This window comes from Purpureocillium takamizusanense, chromosome 11, assembly GCF_022605165.1.
Source record: "Purpureocillium takamizusanense chromosome 11, complete sequence".
Lineage (NCBI taxonomy): Eukaryota > Fungi > Ascomycota > Sordariomycetes > Hypocreales > Ophiocordycipitaceae > Purpureocillium > Purpureocillium takamizusanense.
In genome coordinates this window covers 190,850-207,009 of record NC_063078.1, presented here as the reverse complement: position 1 = coordinate 207,009, position 16,160 = coordinate 190,850, and the positions used below count along the sequence as shown (strand labels likewise).

At 61.6% G+C, this 16,160-nt stretch overlaps 3 protein-coding genes across 4 annotated transcripts; all 3 read right to left on the bottom strand.

Moving 5' to 3' along the window:
- Positions 1-424: 424 nt before the first annotated feature.
- Positions 425-1,900, bottom strand: JDV02_009969 (uncharacterized protein; the record flags this gene model as incomplete). The annotated part of the gene is made up of 3 exons (XM_047991672.1): positions 425-959; positions 1,036-1,379; positions 1,781-1,900. 3 exons carry the CDS (start codon positions 1,898-1,900, stop codon positions 425-427), a joined length of 999 nt encoding a protein of 332 aa, XP_047847684.1.
- A 4,691-nt stretch (positions 1,901-6,591) lies between these two features.
- JDV02_009968 (Aspartate--tRNA ligase) lies at positions 6,592-8,825 on the bottom strand. Its single transcript, XM_047991671.1, has 2 exons — positions 7,549-8,825; positions 6,592-7,447 (listed from the first exon to the last, which is right to left on the bottom strand). The coding sequence occupies exons 1-2, from the start codon at positions 8,638-8,640 to the stop codon at positions 6,770-6,772; spliced, it is 1,770 nt and encodes a 589-aa protein (XP_047847683.1). The 5' UTR covers positions 8,641-8,825; the 3' UTR covers positions 6,592-6,769.
- Positions 8,826-9,064: 239 nt separating this feature from the next.
- Positions 9,065-14,319, bottom strand: KOG1 (Target of rapamycin complex 1 subunit kog1). 2 transcript variants are annotated; one of them, XM_047991669.1, is made up of 3 exons: positions 13,535-14,319; positions 9,780-13,387; positions 9,065-9,717 (listed from the first exon to the last, which is right to left on the bottom strand). In XM_047991669.1, exons 1-3 carry the CDS (start codon positions 14,087-14,089, stop codon positions 9,501-9,503), a joined length of 4,380 nt encoding a protein of 1,459 aa, XP_047847681.1. In that variant the 5' UTR covers positions 14,090-14,319; the 3' UTR covers positions 9,065-9,500. The 2 variants fall into 2 exon arrangements, with proteins under 2 accessions (XP_047847681.1, XP_047847682.1); XM_047991670.1 differs by having other exon boundaries at positions 9,447-9,717; positions 9,780-13,557.
- Positions 14,320-16,160: the final 1,841 nt, after the last annotated feature.

Sequence of the window (16,160 nt, the reverse complement as noted above, 5' to 3'; positions counted from 1 at the left end):
CCCTTCTGCTGCTCGGGTCATTGCAGTCATCCAAGTGACATTTGCCCCCCGTATTCGCACCAGCCTCGATGGAAGGAACACGAAACACCAGACGGAAGGAAAGGGCAACGCCAGAGTAAGCTACGCTCCCGTCCCGTCTCATGTGGTGGCCCGTGTCCCGACAAAACGAGTGATCCCAACGCCAGAAGAAACAAAGCTGCCCGATTTTAACACCCACACACCGCACGCTCATGCAAACTCGTCCCAAAAATCGTATCCCAAACCCGACGCGCGCCTGCCGCGCCTGCCCTCTGTATAAATCATGCCTCCTTTTACTAGGTACTTTGCCTCTTCCCACCTTGGTGGCATGGCCCCCCCCACGGCGCATCACCTGCCGTTCTAGGCCAAGGCCAGGGTCGAGGCCAGGTCAAGGCGAGCCGCGCGACTATAACAAGTCGTCGGAGCCGCTCGCGACGCTATGCTCAATGGCGCGGAGGATATCCGACTCGGCAAAGACGGGGCCCTGGCCGTCGCAGCGGGCACAGTCCTTGAGATGCTCGCTGACGCCGCCCACGTCGACGAGGCCGCGCTTGAAGAGGTCGGTGGCGATGATGTAGTCCCACGTCGCGCCGGCGGCGAGCAGGCGCTCGCCCTGGTCCGACGTGGTGATGCGGTGCGAGGGGTGCTTGTTGGCGTGGTTCTGGAGCACGTTGGAGTAGAAGTCGGTGGGGTTGTACCTCATCGGGGCCGTGGTGATGGGCGGCGAGGGGGAGTGGTGGTGGGAGCTCGGCTGGCCGCCGTGGCCGGCCCCCATGGACGAGGTGGCGCGCAGAATCTCGTTCTCTGTGGACATTTTCTGCAGGTCGCGCTTGAGGCGCTCATTCTCGACCGAGGCCTCTTGCTGGGCGGCCTCGAGGCTGGCCAGCTTGGTCTCGAGGTCCTTGACGTGCTTTTCCTTTCTCTCGCGGAACGCTCGCTGGCTGTGGAGGGTGGGAGCGGGTCAAGCGTCAGTAACATGTAGACGTAGCAGGGATCCTTTTTGGAAAGGGGACGTACGCAGCTCGGTTCTGGGCTTTTCTCCTCGACTGGGCGGGCGTCAGGTTATCGTCGTCCTCGCTGCCACCACGCGCCCCGCCCGAGTCGTCGGCGCCGATGTCGCTCTTGGGGCCGGGCATGGTCCCGTTTGAGCTGACGCTCCTCGAGAGAGCGGGCTGGCGCTGATGGGCCAGAGGCTGGTGTTGTTGTTGGTGTTGTTGATGCTGGGGGTAGCCCGGGTTGACGCCATTCTGGTTCGGCGGGGTCGGGGGCCCGACGAAGCCATGATGGCCATTGCCGGCGAAGCCGTTTGGGATGTTGAAGGCATGGAAGGGCTCAGCGGCGGGGATGGCCTCGAAGGAGTCCTGTGCGAAGGAGGCGTCAGCGGATGCGATTTTTTTTGGATTTTTCTTTTGGACGGGAATGAATGGAGACGGCTCTCGCGCGAGGTCAGGCCCTGCGTCGTGCCGAACAAGGCGCAGGCGCCATCGTCGTCGAGGGACGAGAAGCAGGGGTCGTGGCTATGGTAATGCTCGGGTAATGAATGCGGCGCCGCCGCCACCAGCAGAATCAAGCCCAGCTCGCGGGGTTTTGCGAGCCGGTTGGGCGGCGGCTGCGGCGGCACACTGCAGTACCCCGCCGCGAGAGATGGAGAAGCAACTGCCGAACGCTTCGCTGGGCCACGATCTCGGTTGTGCATGCATGTAACTGCGTAGATGGGACATGCACGATGCTCAGGAGAGAGGGAGGGGGACTGGGTACTGACGGGCGTTGTGTGAGTGTACTCGTCGGATGGTCCCGACTGGCCCGGCGTGAGAGGCGGGATGGGCGCAAAAGACGAGTAGGGCGGCGCCGAAGCAAAGGCGTACTGCCCCGTGAAATCCATGGTTCGCTCTGTGTCTGCTGCTGCTACTGCTGCTTCTGCCGCCGCCGCCGCTGCCGTTTGTTGTTGTCGTTGGCTGCTGCCGATACGGGAAACTTCTTCCAGGCACCAACTGGCAGCGGGGATGACGCGTCGGCGGGATCTGGTTACCGAGCGGATGGATGGAGAGCTAGGCCGCAGATGCTGAATGCGCGGGGTGTGTAACGATGTAGGCGGGGGCGGGTCGGTTCAAGAGGGAAGAAAATGGACGGTTCTTGATGGATGCAATGGACGGGGAAAGGGACGAGATGAAATGGAGACAGGACGTGGTACAGTAGGTGGTGATGGTGGTGGTGGTGGTGGTGGTGGTAATGATGGATCGGCGAGAGCTGGCACCGATGCGCGGGAAGAAGTCGACAGAAAGAGGCGGCGCTGCGAGTGCTTTGCTTGGACCTTGGCCAACTAACGTTATTTGTTACTAGCACGGTAGGGTGCCGGGTGCGCGCGCGGAGGCAGTACGCTGGCGGGCGGGCGGGCGGGCGAACGGTGGGACGCGGACAAGTCAGCTCAGTCCTGTCTTGGGCGGGCGTCTAACGTTGGAACGGAGAAACTGGCACGGCTTGACTTTTTTTTTGGCGCGGAGCCGAGACGGCGATTCGGCGGCGGGAGGACGAGAAGAGGAGGAGAGTGGGCGGGAAGGGGGTGTCAAAGGACGTGCGTGCGTGCGTAGGACTGTGGCGGAACAATGGAGGAACTCGGGGTTCCACCACCACGAGCAGGAGGGCAGCGGGCGGACGGGCGGGCGGCGGCGGAGATGGCGTCGGAGGCGATGTTGACAGCGATGATGACGGTGACTGCGTGTGACAGTGACGGTGGTGGGAGCGAGGAGCACTTGGGAAGTCTGGGGATGACGACGGCACGACGTTTGTTGATACGAAGACGGTGTAAGTATTGGTTCACGTAGACGTATGCACGCTGCGATTCACCGTTCTTTCTCTTCCATCTCACTTTTTGACTTTGGGGCTTGCCTGGCCCGCCGAATATAAATCGGGCCAGCCGTTGCGCGCGCACCAGCAGCAGCACACGCAATGGAAGGGACCAGACCACGATGGTCGCAGGCCAGGGTGGGCATGGTGGCATTGGAAGCCGGGCGGCGCTGCCAAGTCAGGACGTTGGGTGGCCCCCCTACCCTTAGGCAGGTCGGGTACCTCCACTAGGGTCGAGAGGGGCAGCGGATCCCCGGAGCCCTGGAGCCGTTGACCAAACCCCCACCCCGGCCGGGCTCTCGCCTCCCGTCGCTACTACTAGGTAAGGTAGTACTGATAGGGGCCCCATCCGCCGTGACCGCTGCATTGGGCGCCCAGCGGCCGCGTTCTTTCCATTCCATGCTCCGCGCACGCACTGTCCCAACCTAATCCAGTGGAGTACTTTACCTGTCGTGAGTGGCGGTAGCGGCTCCGAGTTGCCAAGCAGAAAGGCAACTGATGAGATTGGCTGCCCGCCACCCCCGACTCGACAGTACCTCCGTATACTGTACCTTGCGTTGATGCTGGAAGGCATCATCGATGCCTCGGCACGTCGAGTGCAGCCACCGATCCAGATCCTGTGCTCTCCGGTAACCCCCCCTTGGCTAAAGTATGATGCGGGCGGCGAGTGAAGCCGGGCTTCCAGTAGATCGAGATGGTGTAGTATGTATAGCCTCCTCCGCCTGCCGAGCCTGACCATGGCTACCGGCCGGCACTAAGGAACTTACTAGGTTTAGTAGTTACTTAGGAGGCGGGAGCATCTGGGAGGCGGCAAGATCGCGCACAGCTGGGCCGGGGGCCCGCGGCACCTCGACATAGAACGGCTCGTCGCCGATGGGCACGGAGCCTGCTACTAGTACTTCGTATGTCTAACCCTGTTAGCCTTCAGCGGACCGCTGATGGTGATGATGATGATGATGAGTGAGTCGACGGACCATGTGGACAGCCCATGGTGTTGGGAGCTTGGTTCCATGCGGCCTGCGCGCTGGACCGCCCATTTGAGTTGGGATGTGGTACCTGCCCGTACTGTGCAGTACACGAAGTACCTCTGAGCGGACGGGGATGGTGGCCCGGGAGACCGCGCGGCTACAGCGGCTGTTGGCGCACCCGGGCGGTACTAACATGGATTGCATTGCAAGTTGTGTTGGTACCTTGCACGGCGGGCCACCAGTCCCGCATCGCATGTCCTTGGGTTTCGGCTGTTGTGCAATTGCCGCCATGCGCAGCCAGCCAACTACCTACAGTACCTTAATTCAACGACGCAAAACACCGCGGCAGCCACGCCATCCATCGCCTTCCCGCGCGGCGGCTTTGCATCTGTCTGCCGCCCGCCCCAACCCACAAATGCCCGCGCCGTCGTCGGCACGCGGCATCCGCCAGCCGCCGTTCGCGCTGCCCTAGGTACTCTGGCCTCTACCAGCAGCCAGTACCTTAGTTAGTAGTTCACCCAGAGGTAGTACTTCGCACTACTAGGCACTAAGGTACTAAAGCCAAGCCGGTAGTAGAAGCAACGAAGCCGACCACGCGCCCTCTCTCTCCACTACTAGTCACGCACAAAGCCAAGGTGGTGACGTCGATATACCGAAAGACAAGGGCCAAGAGCCTGTCTGGCCCTGTCTGGCCCCATCCATCATTCGAGGGACAGATCGCGCCCTCCGCCTAGGCGCGCCGCGCGCACTGACTGCCTGGTATCCGGTGGGGCCCAAACCTTATAATGTTCCATGTCGCGACGTCCAACATCAACGAACCTCACCTCGACACCTTCTCCAGACCGCGCTGCGGCTACGGGCGACCCGACGTCGGATCGCGACTTGGCGTTTTGCGTACCGGGCTACCTGTCGCTACCGCTACCGCTGCCGGTGCCGCCTCTTGGCTCTCCACTGCCATGGGCTCGAGGCAGCTGCTGATGATGACAGACTGGACCACCACCCACCCTGTTCGACGTCGATCGTACCATCGCCCAGCATAGCATCCTCTGGTGCCGTCGCGTATGGGCAGGGATAGCTCCCGACTGACTGACACTGGCGTCATGGCATAAAGGCAAGGGGAAGGAGGGAGAGATCGACGCGCGCCAGATACGCGCGTGTTCGGATCCGTCTCCCGGGGTGGGATGGGACCTTGAATCCCGTCGTTCGACTCGGTCCAGCCGCGTTGTGCTACGTACTTCTCTGGAGTCTAGAAGTTTCTGTTTGAAAACGGCGCCCGTTGTAACCCCCGGCCAGCAGTGTGTACGTACGGAGGCTGGGCAGACCAACAGGCCCAATGATCGGGGCACGACTCCCGAGCCTCAAGACTCGAGGCACGCGCGTCATTGGAGATGATGCACTCTGCGCAGAGGCGATCGATGATGAGGGTTTCGGCCGGGTATCATGGTCCAACCTCGCATCAACCATAAGCGCGCAACCCGTTCGGCCATTATCGGTTCAGCCCAAAAGGGTCCAGAGTCGAAACGCCGCCCTTTTTGATTTCACTCTTTTTCTTTGTGCACAACCAAAATGCTCCGATCCGGGGCTGCTTGTACGCGGTGCGTACGTAGCGCAAAGTATAATCCTAGTCGTCTTAGCACTCCCCATTGAGGAAAGCAGGCGCGTGACGGTACCATCTACCTGGTAACGTGGCGTTGCATCAGGGGCTCCGCCCTCCCGTCCGCCGCGTTGGGTCCATCTTGGCCGTAACTTTCTGCTGCTTCCGTGGGGCAAGTCGCCTTGCCAAGCAGACAGACGGGCTTGGGTCACAGGAAAGAGGGGTGGGGGTTGAGGAGCAGCTCGGTCTGGTGCTGGTGCTGCAACCACAACCGACGTGAACATGACTTTGAAAATGGCCGGCGGGAGCCAACGCCAGTCAACCTCAAAAATGTACAGTCAAGATCTCGCTCTTCGGTAGCGATGATTGTGCTTTCCAGGTCAGGTTCAAGTCACGGGGGGGCCCGTCGCCCAGACATGGCCTCGGAGATGCGCGCACGGCTGTTTGTTGCTGTTGTTGGAGGGCGCTCCCTTTCTGCTTGGCTTGGTTACCGTAAATCAAATCTTGTCACGGCCAAGAAAAGGAGAAGGGGGGGATCGACTACCTCCTGGCATGCCATATAATGCAATGAAATTCAAACAAGGAATTTGGGATCGAAAAAAAGTCAGTACCAAGGAAGGCGCGGCAAGACGCCCGGAGAGTAGAATACACCACTTCCGGCACTTGCATGATGGTACAGCCACCCCCCCCCCCCTTGCCTCATGATGGCACGCGGCGCACCAGGAGCAACCATATCCCGGCCATGGATCTATCGCGCCCTCGCCCTCCTGCCTCCCGGACCCTCGAACAGTCCGGCAGGGCGGGCAAGGTGGACAGAAAAGCAGTAACTCGTAGCAGTGAGGACGACGCAACGGCAGGACATGAGAGGAAAGTGAGAGCCTGCCCCGTCATAGTGTAATCGTATCGTTTCGCACCGATTAGGGGCGTGGCGTGCCGTCCTAGGATCTCTCAGGGAGGGATGGGCCATGGAGGAGGAGGAGGAGGAGGAGGAGGAGGAGGAGGAGGAGGGACGCAACGTTGTTGTGCCTGTGCTTCACGTTGCCGCGCTGGGGAACAACAACGGACGTTGCCGAGTAGGGGCTACATACTACGGGCCACACAGTCATCTCCGTAAAGACGCTGTACATGTGTCTCTCGGCCGGTGTGGTTTAATCAGGCACAAAGCCCATCGAGGATGCAGTCACTGTATGCGTCCTATCACCCTTTATCTAGTCTGCTTTTCTTGAAGATCCTCCTCTCGGGCTCTGCCTCTTTGTCTCCACTCATTCCATCTACAGACGCTCCTCCATGCACCTTTACGAGCCTCGAATACGTCACCCACCGCCCTCTCCTCCCCCCACTCCGCTCAGGGCAGCAGCCGCTTCGGCGTGCGAGGGTAGTAGCTCGCCAGATGCACGCTCGGCAGGTTCAGGTACCAGGCCACGACGCGGTCGAGGCCGATGCCGCCGCCGCCGTGCGGGGGCACGCCCGCGCTCTTGAACACGTCGACGTACTCCTTAATGCCCGGGCTCGCCGGGTCAATGCCCTTCTTGCGGATCCGCGCCTCCAGCAGCGACGGCACGTGGATACGCTGCCCGCCCGACAGGATCTCCTGCCCGCGCATGAAGAAGTCGAAGGCGTTGGTCACCTTGGGGTCCGCCGGGTCCTCGAGCGCATAGAAGGGCCGCGCGCCCTCGGGGAACTTGTCGAGCACGTAAAAGTCCGTCTTGTACTTGTTGCGCACAATCGCCCCCAGCGCCTTTTCCTGCGGCGTCGACATGTCCTCGTCGTCGCTGACGTTGCGGAACTCCTCGGGGCCCTCGGCGCGCAGCAGCGCCTGGCCCTCGGCGAACGTCAGGCGCACCTCCTTGCCCGCCTCCGGGAGCAAAAAGTCCTCGGACGGGTAGATGGTGCGGATCAGCGCGATTTGCTCGGCGCACCGTTCGGCAAGGCCGCGGAATATGTAGAGGAGCACGCCCTCGAGCATGTCGCGCACCTCGTGGTAGTCGTCCTCGATTTCCATTTCCAGATCGAGACCGGTGAACTGTCATCCGTTAGCATGCCGTTCGCAGAGAAGAGCCCCACGCCACCGATCACAGCCCTCAATCGGTGTCATGCATCCATCTAGTTAGGAGTGAGCCCTACCTCGGTCATGTGTCTGGGCGTGTTAGAGTTCTCGGCGCGGAAGACGGGCCCGATGCAGTACACGCGCTTGCGGCCGCCCGCAATCTCGATTTGCTTGTAGAACTGCGGCGACTGCGCCAGACACGCGCTCTTCTCAAAGTAAGGCAGGGTGAAGACGTTGGCACCGCCCTCGGACGCGGCGCCGATGAGGCATGGCGGCTCGAACTGGTTGAAGCCCTGAGCGTCGAGGTACTCGGCGAACAGCTTCCGCGTCGCCATGCGCACGTCGGCGATGGCCTGCTGGACGGGAGCGCGCTTGTGCATGGCAGGGTTGCTGAGGTGCGTCGCCATGCTCGCGCTGGGCACGTTGTCGAGGCTCGTCGCTTCGACGGCCTTGCGGGCCTCCTCGACGGCGACATCCTGAGGCGCTTCCTCGTCGTCAAAGTTGGTGACGGCCTTGTTGGCGACGACGAGGCCCATGCCCAGGACCTCGGGCCCCGCGGCGATGAGGTAGCACTTGGAAATGTGCAGCTCGTAGTTAGAGACGCGAACGCTCTTGACGGGCTCGAGGGGCTTCTCGACGCGGCCCTCGATGAGCACGTAGCTCTCGAGGTTGAGGCCGCCGATCCACTTGACCATCTGGCGGCTGACGGGCTTGCCCTCGGGGCTCGCCGCCACGACGCCTTGGATGGCCCAGTTGCGCTCCTCGCGCAGCTCGACAAAGGCCATCTTGGCGCCCTGCATGCGCGAGTTCTGCACCCACCCGCGCACCTTGATCGTCTTGCCCAGGTGCTCGTCGCCAATCTTCTTCAGGCTGACCCGCTCGGCGTCAACTTTGGTCTGGTGCGTCGCCTCGCCGTAGTTGTCCTTGGCCAGGTCCTCGGTGTTGCCCGCGGCGGCCTTTGCGGCGGCCTGGGCGGCCTGGTGCTCGGCAGCGCGGCGGGCCTTTTCCGCCTCCTTCTTGGCCTTGGCCTCGGCCTTTTTCAGCGCCTTCTTGGACGGGCCGGCGCCCTCCTCGCCTGCTGCAGCGCCATCGTCAGCGGCAAGGGGTTTGGCAGCGGCCGCCGCCGCCTCGGGCTGGGACGGTGGCGGCGTGGGATTATCGGCGGCCATGGTGTCACGCGGGGAGATCGCTCTCGTTCAAGGGGGGGTCCGTGGCCAGGTACGGAGCGGATTAAAGTGTCGACGCCAATTGCTCTGGTGGCCGATGGTGAGATGATGGTGTCAAGTTCGGCAATCGCAGGATGATGAGCTCGGGGTGCTGCTCTTTAACGTGGCAATGTCGCCCTGGGCAGAAGAGAGAGGTCGAATGAGGTGGGTGACTCGACCGGCGGGACAAATTTCAGTCTGGCGGGGCACCAGAGCAATCCCGCCCAAACCCCGCCATGACGCGCGCGAGCCTCCCGGTTGGCGGGGCCGCAGGCATCCCGCACCGTCTTCCCGAAACGGAAGTACGTATAACTTACCCAGCGGGCGACTTCGTATACGTGGGAAGACTGCTACTAGGTAGTTACTGGTAGTACAGGTTTTAACGCAGATAACTCATCACACACAACGTGACTCGTATTAACACTAAAGGTAATGTTAGTATGTAGCTGGGATGCCATGCTAGCCATCGTCACGCCGCTGCAACCCGGCGGTCGCTGCAGCCCGGCTTCTCCATTACTCCATCCACGCTGAAAATCCCCATCGTCAATGGCAAGCAAGTCTAGCAAAGCGGCGCCCTGTTTGGAAACGCCGCGGCCTCACCGTCCCCCATGGCGATCGCTGCGTGCCTCGCAACTCCTGTTCCTGAACTCCTTTCCGGATGCTCCCCGCAAACCAACATAAATCAGCGGAAGCATGGGCCCAGTGCATTGTATACAAGCCATCGGGGATGTGTACAAGGTTGTCTCCCCCCCCCCCCCCTCCCCGCCGGCGCGAGCATCGTCATTGCTGCGTCGCACAAACCCTCGGGGCGACAGGTCGAGGCACTACGCAAAGTGCAACGGCTCGCCCTTTTCGCAAGTAAAGAGGTTAATGTGGTGGTCGCCCCGTGCCGCGCATCCCAGAATCGGGCGATGCGGGTGGAACGCCGTCGCAGAGATGGGACCCCCGCGCGTCTGCTGGAGGAAGCTTGAATACGGCTCGAGCCGCGACAGCTCGTTGCCATTCAAGTTGAACACCTTGACCGCATGCTGCGACGTTCCCCTGTGCCATCGTTAGCGTCGTCCCGCTGGCAAGACACGGGGCAAAAAAGAAGAAAGACTTACACGGCAAACACCGGCAGGTGCTCATGCGTGCTGGCGGTTCGCAGCGTGTCTCGCGTCGTCTGGAACGAGTGCAGCGGCTTGTCCATCCGAATGTCCCAGATCTTGACCTTGCCGTTGCGGCTCGCGCTGATGAGCTCCCGATGCCCTCCGCGCTGCATATGAACGCTCTTGATCCATTGGCGGTCCGACTCGTCCTTCCACTTGCGCACCATCGAGTCTTGAGGTCTCTGGCGGGTGTCAAAGACGCGCACTGCTCCGTCGCCGAATCCGGCAACAAAGATGTTGCCCGTCATTTGGTCCGAGGTCAACGACGTCACGCACGAGCCCGATCGCGCCGGGATGTCCATTATACACGTCTCGTGCGCCGCATACCACACGCGTATGACCCTGACGTCGCCGGCGACCAGTACCCGGCCCGTAACCTGCTGCCAATCAAACACCATGCCCGAGTTGACGTTGCTGGGCACCATGTGTGTCAGTGCCCGCCATGACGTGGCCAGCTCAATCTCCTTATCCGAGTCGTAGTTCCGGTAGACGCGGATCACGCCGTCCGACGACCCGGTCAGTAGGAACGCCTGGTCGTCCTCGTTGATGAACTTCATGTCGCTGATTTTGGACCCTTCGGGGTTGCCGTTGCTGAACTTGCTCAGCCGGCCCTGCTTCTTCCAGTCCCACACGTATACGGTGTTGCCCTCGTCCGACACGGCGAGATGGTCCTCGTACTGGTGAAAGGTCATCTTTGCGGGCTGCGCGCCATTGTTGACGATGCCCAGCTGGTTGTTCCACTTGTGCGTACCGGCAAGTGCCTTCAGCGGTTGCGTCTCCCGGAGCATATTCTCGTTCCGCGCTCTCCGCCAAAGACGTTCGTTGTAGTTGGTGCTTCCCGGCTCGTCGGCCTCGCTGGCCTTCATCTGAGGCTCGCGAAAGTACTCGATCGACCACTCGAGGAACCCGCTCTTCAGCGGAAGGCTGGGCGGTTTCGTGAGATCCCTCGCCTGGTATGTCCCAGAAAGCGGCTCGCGCGCGACATTGTACGATGCGGGGGTGCCATAGACATCGTTCTGCTCGGGTGGCGCCGACACTTGATCGGCGGGCACCTTGGCCGACGGAGACTTGGGCGGCACCGGGCTCGAAGGGGTCGGGGGCCGGGACTTGTCCTCCGCGCCGATGAAAGACTGCAGGAAGAGGCTCGCTGTCCGCCGCAGGATCCCCGGCGAGGGCAATGGGGCAGTGCTGGGCGCTCCCCGCAGCGAGTTCCTCTGGGCTGCGGTGGCTACCTGGCGCTGTGCCGCCCTATTTGCACGAAGCTGGATCTCCCGCATCAAGGCCTGCGCCGCCTCCCCGACAGCGGAGTTGATGAGGGCATTGTGTACGTAGTCGACGATGATGGTGGCGTCGCGCTGGACCTCGGGGTGCGGGTCGACGCCGAGGATAAGCGCGTGCTTCCAGCATGCCATGTAGACGGTGTTGTGCGATAGGCCATGCGAAGTGGCCTTGATGGTGCCATCCTTGTTCCTGTTCTCAGGTCTCGTGTAGTGCAGCCCCATCTTGTGCTCCTGGCCGTCATCCTGCGGCGGGAACAGCAGGTAGTCCTTTTCCTCTTGAAGCTGGTCAAAGGCCGCGACCAGGAACTTGTTCTCAAATCGAACGATGAACTGCGACAGGAATACCAGGAACTCCTTGCGCACCATTGGGCTACCGTCGGTGCCCATGTCCAAGATGGTCCATGCGATGGACTCTTCAATGCGCGCCACCTCGTCGGTGAGGTCCGGGATGCCCAGGAACGTGGTCATGGCATGCACCATGGCGGCGCGAACCTCGCAGCACGGATCGCGAATCAGATAGGCCAGCTTGACGTAGGCGTTCTCCCGGATGCCTCGCCACTTTGCCTCAGGCAGGTCTTGCCAAAGCTGACTGATGCAGAGACACGCCCACTGGCGCAGAAGAGGATTGCTTTCGTTTTGCAGGTGGAAGAGGCAGTAGGACATGATGTCCATCTGGTTGCACACCATCTGCCCGTTCTTATAGTCCTTGCAGAGCATGGCAAGGATGAAGGCACACATGGCCTTGTGCTCGTCGCCGTCGACCACGGGGAGCCCCTCTGATGGCTTCAGGATCTGGGCAAAGTACCCATACCCACTGTCCTTGATGAGATCCTGTTGACACGAGATGTCCACCGCGATCAGGCGTGCCCAGATGAAAACCATGACGGGCTTGAGCTCCGCAGCCGCCGACTGCAGAAGCTTGAGAACGTATGGGAAGATTCCTATGCTCAGTGCGAGCTGCACCGACCACGGGCCGAGGTCCAAGAACCTGCCGAGAAGGATGAGCGCCCTCACGCGATGCTGCTGGCTCAAAAGCACTTGTAACACGACCGGAAGCTGGTCTGGCGGCTTCTGGGCCATCGCGTCGCCTCTGGTCAGGTAGACGTCAAACGCCGTAAGCTGCTCCGTAAAGAATGTCGAATTGTGATATTCGTAGTCGATCCCCTCGCTTTCCTTCCTCTCCAGCATCGGCAGTTGGGCCAGTGCCATGTCGACGGCCAGGTCCCACGTCTCCCAAAGCGGGTGCTGATGTGTATCAGGCAGCGCCGGGTAGGACTGCGGGTGACAGCCGTACACAGTCATGACGCGCTGCGCCAGGAGGAAGTTGCGGAACAGCGCCGCAACCATCAGATCCTGCCTGAAGAACTTACGGAAGAGGTCCCGGGGCAGCGTGGTCCACGCAATGCTGTCCGTAATAGCCGTGAAGATCCAATTGAGCTCGCCCAGAGGGGTGCGTCTCTCCTGGAGCCGCCCCGGAAGCTGTTTGGCTCGCTCAGGCGTGAGGTTCGTCTTTAGCGGGTTCTGCAGTACGAAGAACCAGAGCGCCATCTCAATCGGCGTCGTCAGACACGCCGTGAAGAGGTCGGCGGGCAACAAGGGATTCGTGGGCAGGTTCTCCTTGATGGCGCAGGCCGCCAAGTGAATATACGGACGGAAACTCGTCTTTTCGTAGTGAGGGTCGCGCGCGGCGGCTTCCTCCTCCTCCTCCTCGTGCTTCTCGACGAAGCGGTGATAGTTGTTAAGTATGTTGCCAGCCTCAGAGCAGTCCCAGACAAAGATCGTGGGGGCCTGCAGCCAGTGCTGCAAGTCGTAGAGGCTGACGGGAATGTACTGAGTGTAGTTCTTGTTGAACACCCATATCTCCCCCGAGGCGGTGGGCTTGGGGACGCCGTGGCCGTTGTAGTGCAGCAGCACGCGCTCATCCTTGGCGTTGCGGCGGAGAGAGACGCAGAACTTCTTGGTCTCCTCGACAGACGGGTCCAGATACTGCTTGTAGCGAGCTCTGATCGCCAGCGTTTCGTATTGGGCCTGGAGAGCCTTGCCGATGTTCTCGAGCGCCTTTTGGATGGGCGGCACCGTCGGGTCCGTCCACGCCTCGAGCTTGGCGCCAGGAGTCGTCTTCAGCTGATCCGGAGGCTCTACGCCGATGTTGAGACAGACGGCCAACGCAGCGGACACGGTCTTGAGCCGGTCCCGCTGACGCCAGTCCTGCAGCTCGTACTCGAGCTTTTTGGGTTTCCCGGTCGTCTCATGTCGCTTGTCGGTGAAGTACATGTACCAATTCTTAAGAGTCACCGTTAGCTCACCCTTGCTGCGTACCAGGTGCGCGCGAGGCCCGCCAGCCTTCCCGCGCGGGACCTTCCAAAGAGCGTCTCCGCGGGAGCAGTCTCGCGCAACGCGGCGTGTGCGCGAAAGGGGCATTCCACCTACATTAACGAGGTGCGATATCATATGTTCGGACTGGTAATGGTCCTCGAAGCCGTGCCTGGCCCCCCAGGCTGGGACGTCGTCATCGGCGGCATCGGCGTCATCTGCGTGGCGCGGCGGGCGATAATCGCTCTTGGAGCGCAGCAGCTGCGGTTTGATCGGGCGCTTTGGCCGATCGTGGCCGAGACCGTCTCTCGCCTCGCCTGGGAGCGCGGTGCCGTTCTTGCGGCCCGGTGCGCTCGAGGGCCGCCTATCGTCGTGATCAGACGAGGCATCGTTGTCGCCGCTGCTGTCACCTTGGGTGCGGAACCTAGACGTCTCGCCGTTGGTGGCGGTGGCGGCCGAGGGCAGCGAGCCGTGGGTATCGGATCGTAACGTCATGCCTCCTGCTGCATCTCCGGGCGGCGGACGTGGTCTTCGGGGGGGCAGGTTGGAATCTGCGTGCGCATGCGACGCCGCCGTGCGAGGACGTTGGTGCGTCGACGTCCTCGGAGCGCTGGAGGCGTGTCGAGGCTGGAGTGGAGACGGCGGCGTGGGCTGGGTCGCCACGACGGTCATTCTCCTTGCGGTACTCGCAGGGCGGTGGCAGCTGCCGGGGGTGAGTTACGTGACGGCGGCGGCGCTAACGAGACGCTCAAGCCTGCGCGGTCATGCTCGAGTGGAATGCGCCCGGCAGGAGCGTCGCGAGGCAGGCGTCCGATGAGTCGAGTTGAGGAGTTGAGGCGAGCCGTGGTTGCGGTGCGGCGGTGGACGTTGATCAGACTTTGGGCAATCACAAGGAAGCGGCGGCGGCGAGCTGACCATCTCGATGCGTACAGTGCTGCGGTGCGAGGTCTCGTGCATTCAAGGCATGTACTCTGTACTTTGTACCTCTATTTCCCAGTCGGACAGTGACGGCAGGGCTCCCCTCCCACCCCAGCTTCGGCGCGCTGGATTGGACCAGCGGCGCTGCAGCAGGCAGCACCACATGGGCGGCTTCGACCGCGGGCCCAGTTCTTGCCAGTCTCTGGAAGGGGGGTGGGGGGGGTTTATCGGATGGGGGGCCCCACCACAGCTGTGCTGCACAGCGAACCCCGGCCCAGCCCCAGCCAAGGCCGCGCTGCAACAGCCGCAAGGTCCATGGACGAGTCAATTGTTGCCTCCATCGATTCATAAGCTGAGCCGTCTTCTCTCCTTTGCCGTGGCCGGAGACCCCGCGATGATTGCAGCCCCGAAGCGGGTGTCGGTGTGCTGGGTCTTGACGTCCGAGCAAGGCAGGTAGGGAGTACCTGCTACGTGTGGGAGGCGGACAGTGCTTCGTACAGTGCGTCGTGGACAATAATACACCTACCTCGCTACCCAAGTACGCACGAGGAGTCGTGCATCCAAGACGGGCATCATCACTTTAATGGCCGGATCTCATCTTTGTCCCGTGTTGGTCTGTTTGCTAGGGCACGAAGTCAGTCCTCCGTATGATGAACTGCCCATGGCCATGGAAACCGCCTCACTGTTGCCCGACTCTACGAAGCACTCGTCCACGAGATGCAAAGGTGAGGCAGCACGCGGCACCGTGACTCGACGAGCACCAGTACGAAATAGATACGAAATACTTCGCGCCTGCTCCGGGCAGCGTCATTGAGCTGGCAGCCGATGCTTACCTGCCCGAGTGACGCGACACCCTACGCCCCAAGGCCCCTACAACTCCCGACTTGCCTTCATACCTATGCCTGGTCCGAATCTTCCTTTGCGTGAGTGCTGCGGCTTAGGTTCGCCTTATGTAGCTGGGCCGCTCAGTCGTTTTATTCCTGTACCGACTGCGTAAGCGGGGTTGATGGACCAGATCCCACGTTTCGTTCAGCACCACGTGAGCAACTCGCGGTGCTCACCGTGACAGGGCAACCATGCCACCACCACGCTGCCTCACGGCCGGAAACCGTGGACGTGTAAATTCCAGCGTGGCTGCGTCGCTCACCGCATCTTGGACAGCGTGGTGACGGCCCGCGCACCACGTCTCTAATGCAAACGCGCCCGCATGCAACAGCAACCGCTGCGGAGTGAGCTGGCGGGAGACCGAGACATGCGTTCTGCCACGGCACCGCGTCCCCGGTCCGCCCGAGTTCTTTTTGGGCATTCATCCAAAAGACGGGACTTTATATACTTGATACAAAGTACGTACATGACGAGTGCCTACAGCCAATGGTGGGTGTGAGAGCCCGCCCGCCGTTGCACGGCGTCGCCTGGGTGGTGCGAAGGGAGAAGAAACGACAAAGCAATCGCCCGCCTGCCGAGCCACCCAAGCCCGTTGGCAGACACTACGTCTCCCGGTCTGACGTTTCGCGGTCGGCCTTCGCGCCTGATTGTATTGGATATCAGTAACAGAGCCTCCAGGGTAACCTGACCAGTATGCTGTTGGCCCGTCTGCACACCCATCGACATGGCAGTCAGGCAGAGCTCTCGCAGCCCCGGTTGATGTTCTTCGCGCGTTGGACGATTCGGCCGACGCAGATGCAGACGTCAGAAGAACGGACGAGGCCATCGCCCACCGAGATCTGATAAGCGTCGAGCCGCCACCCATGTGTGCTCGCCGACTCGCTGCGCCAGAAGCGGCAGGTGTCGAAGCACAGCTGGTGGCGCCGCCGTCGAGTTGGCA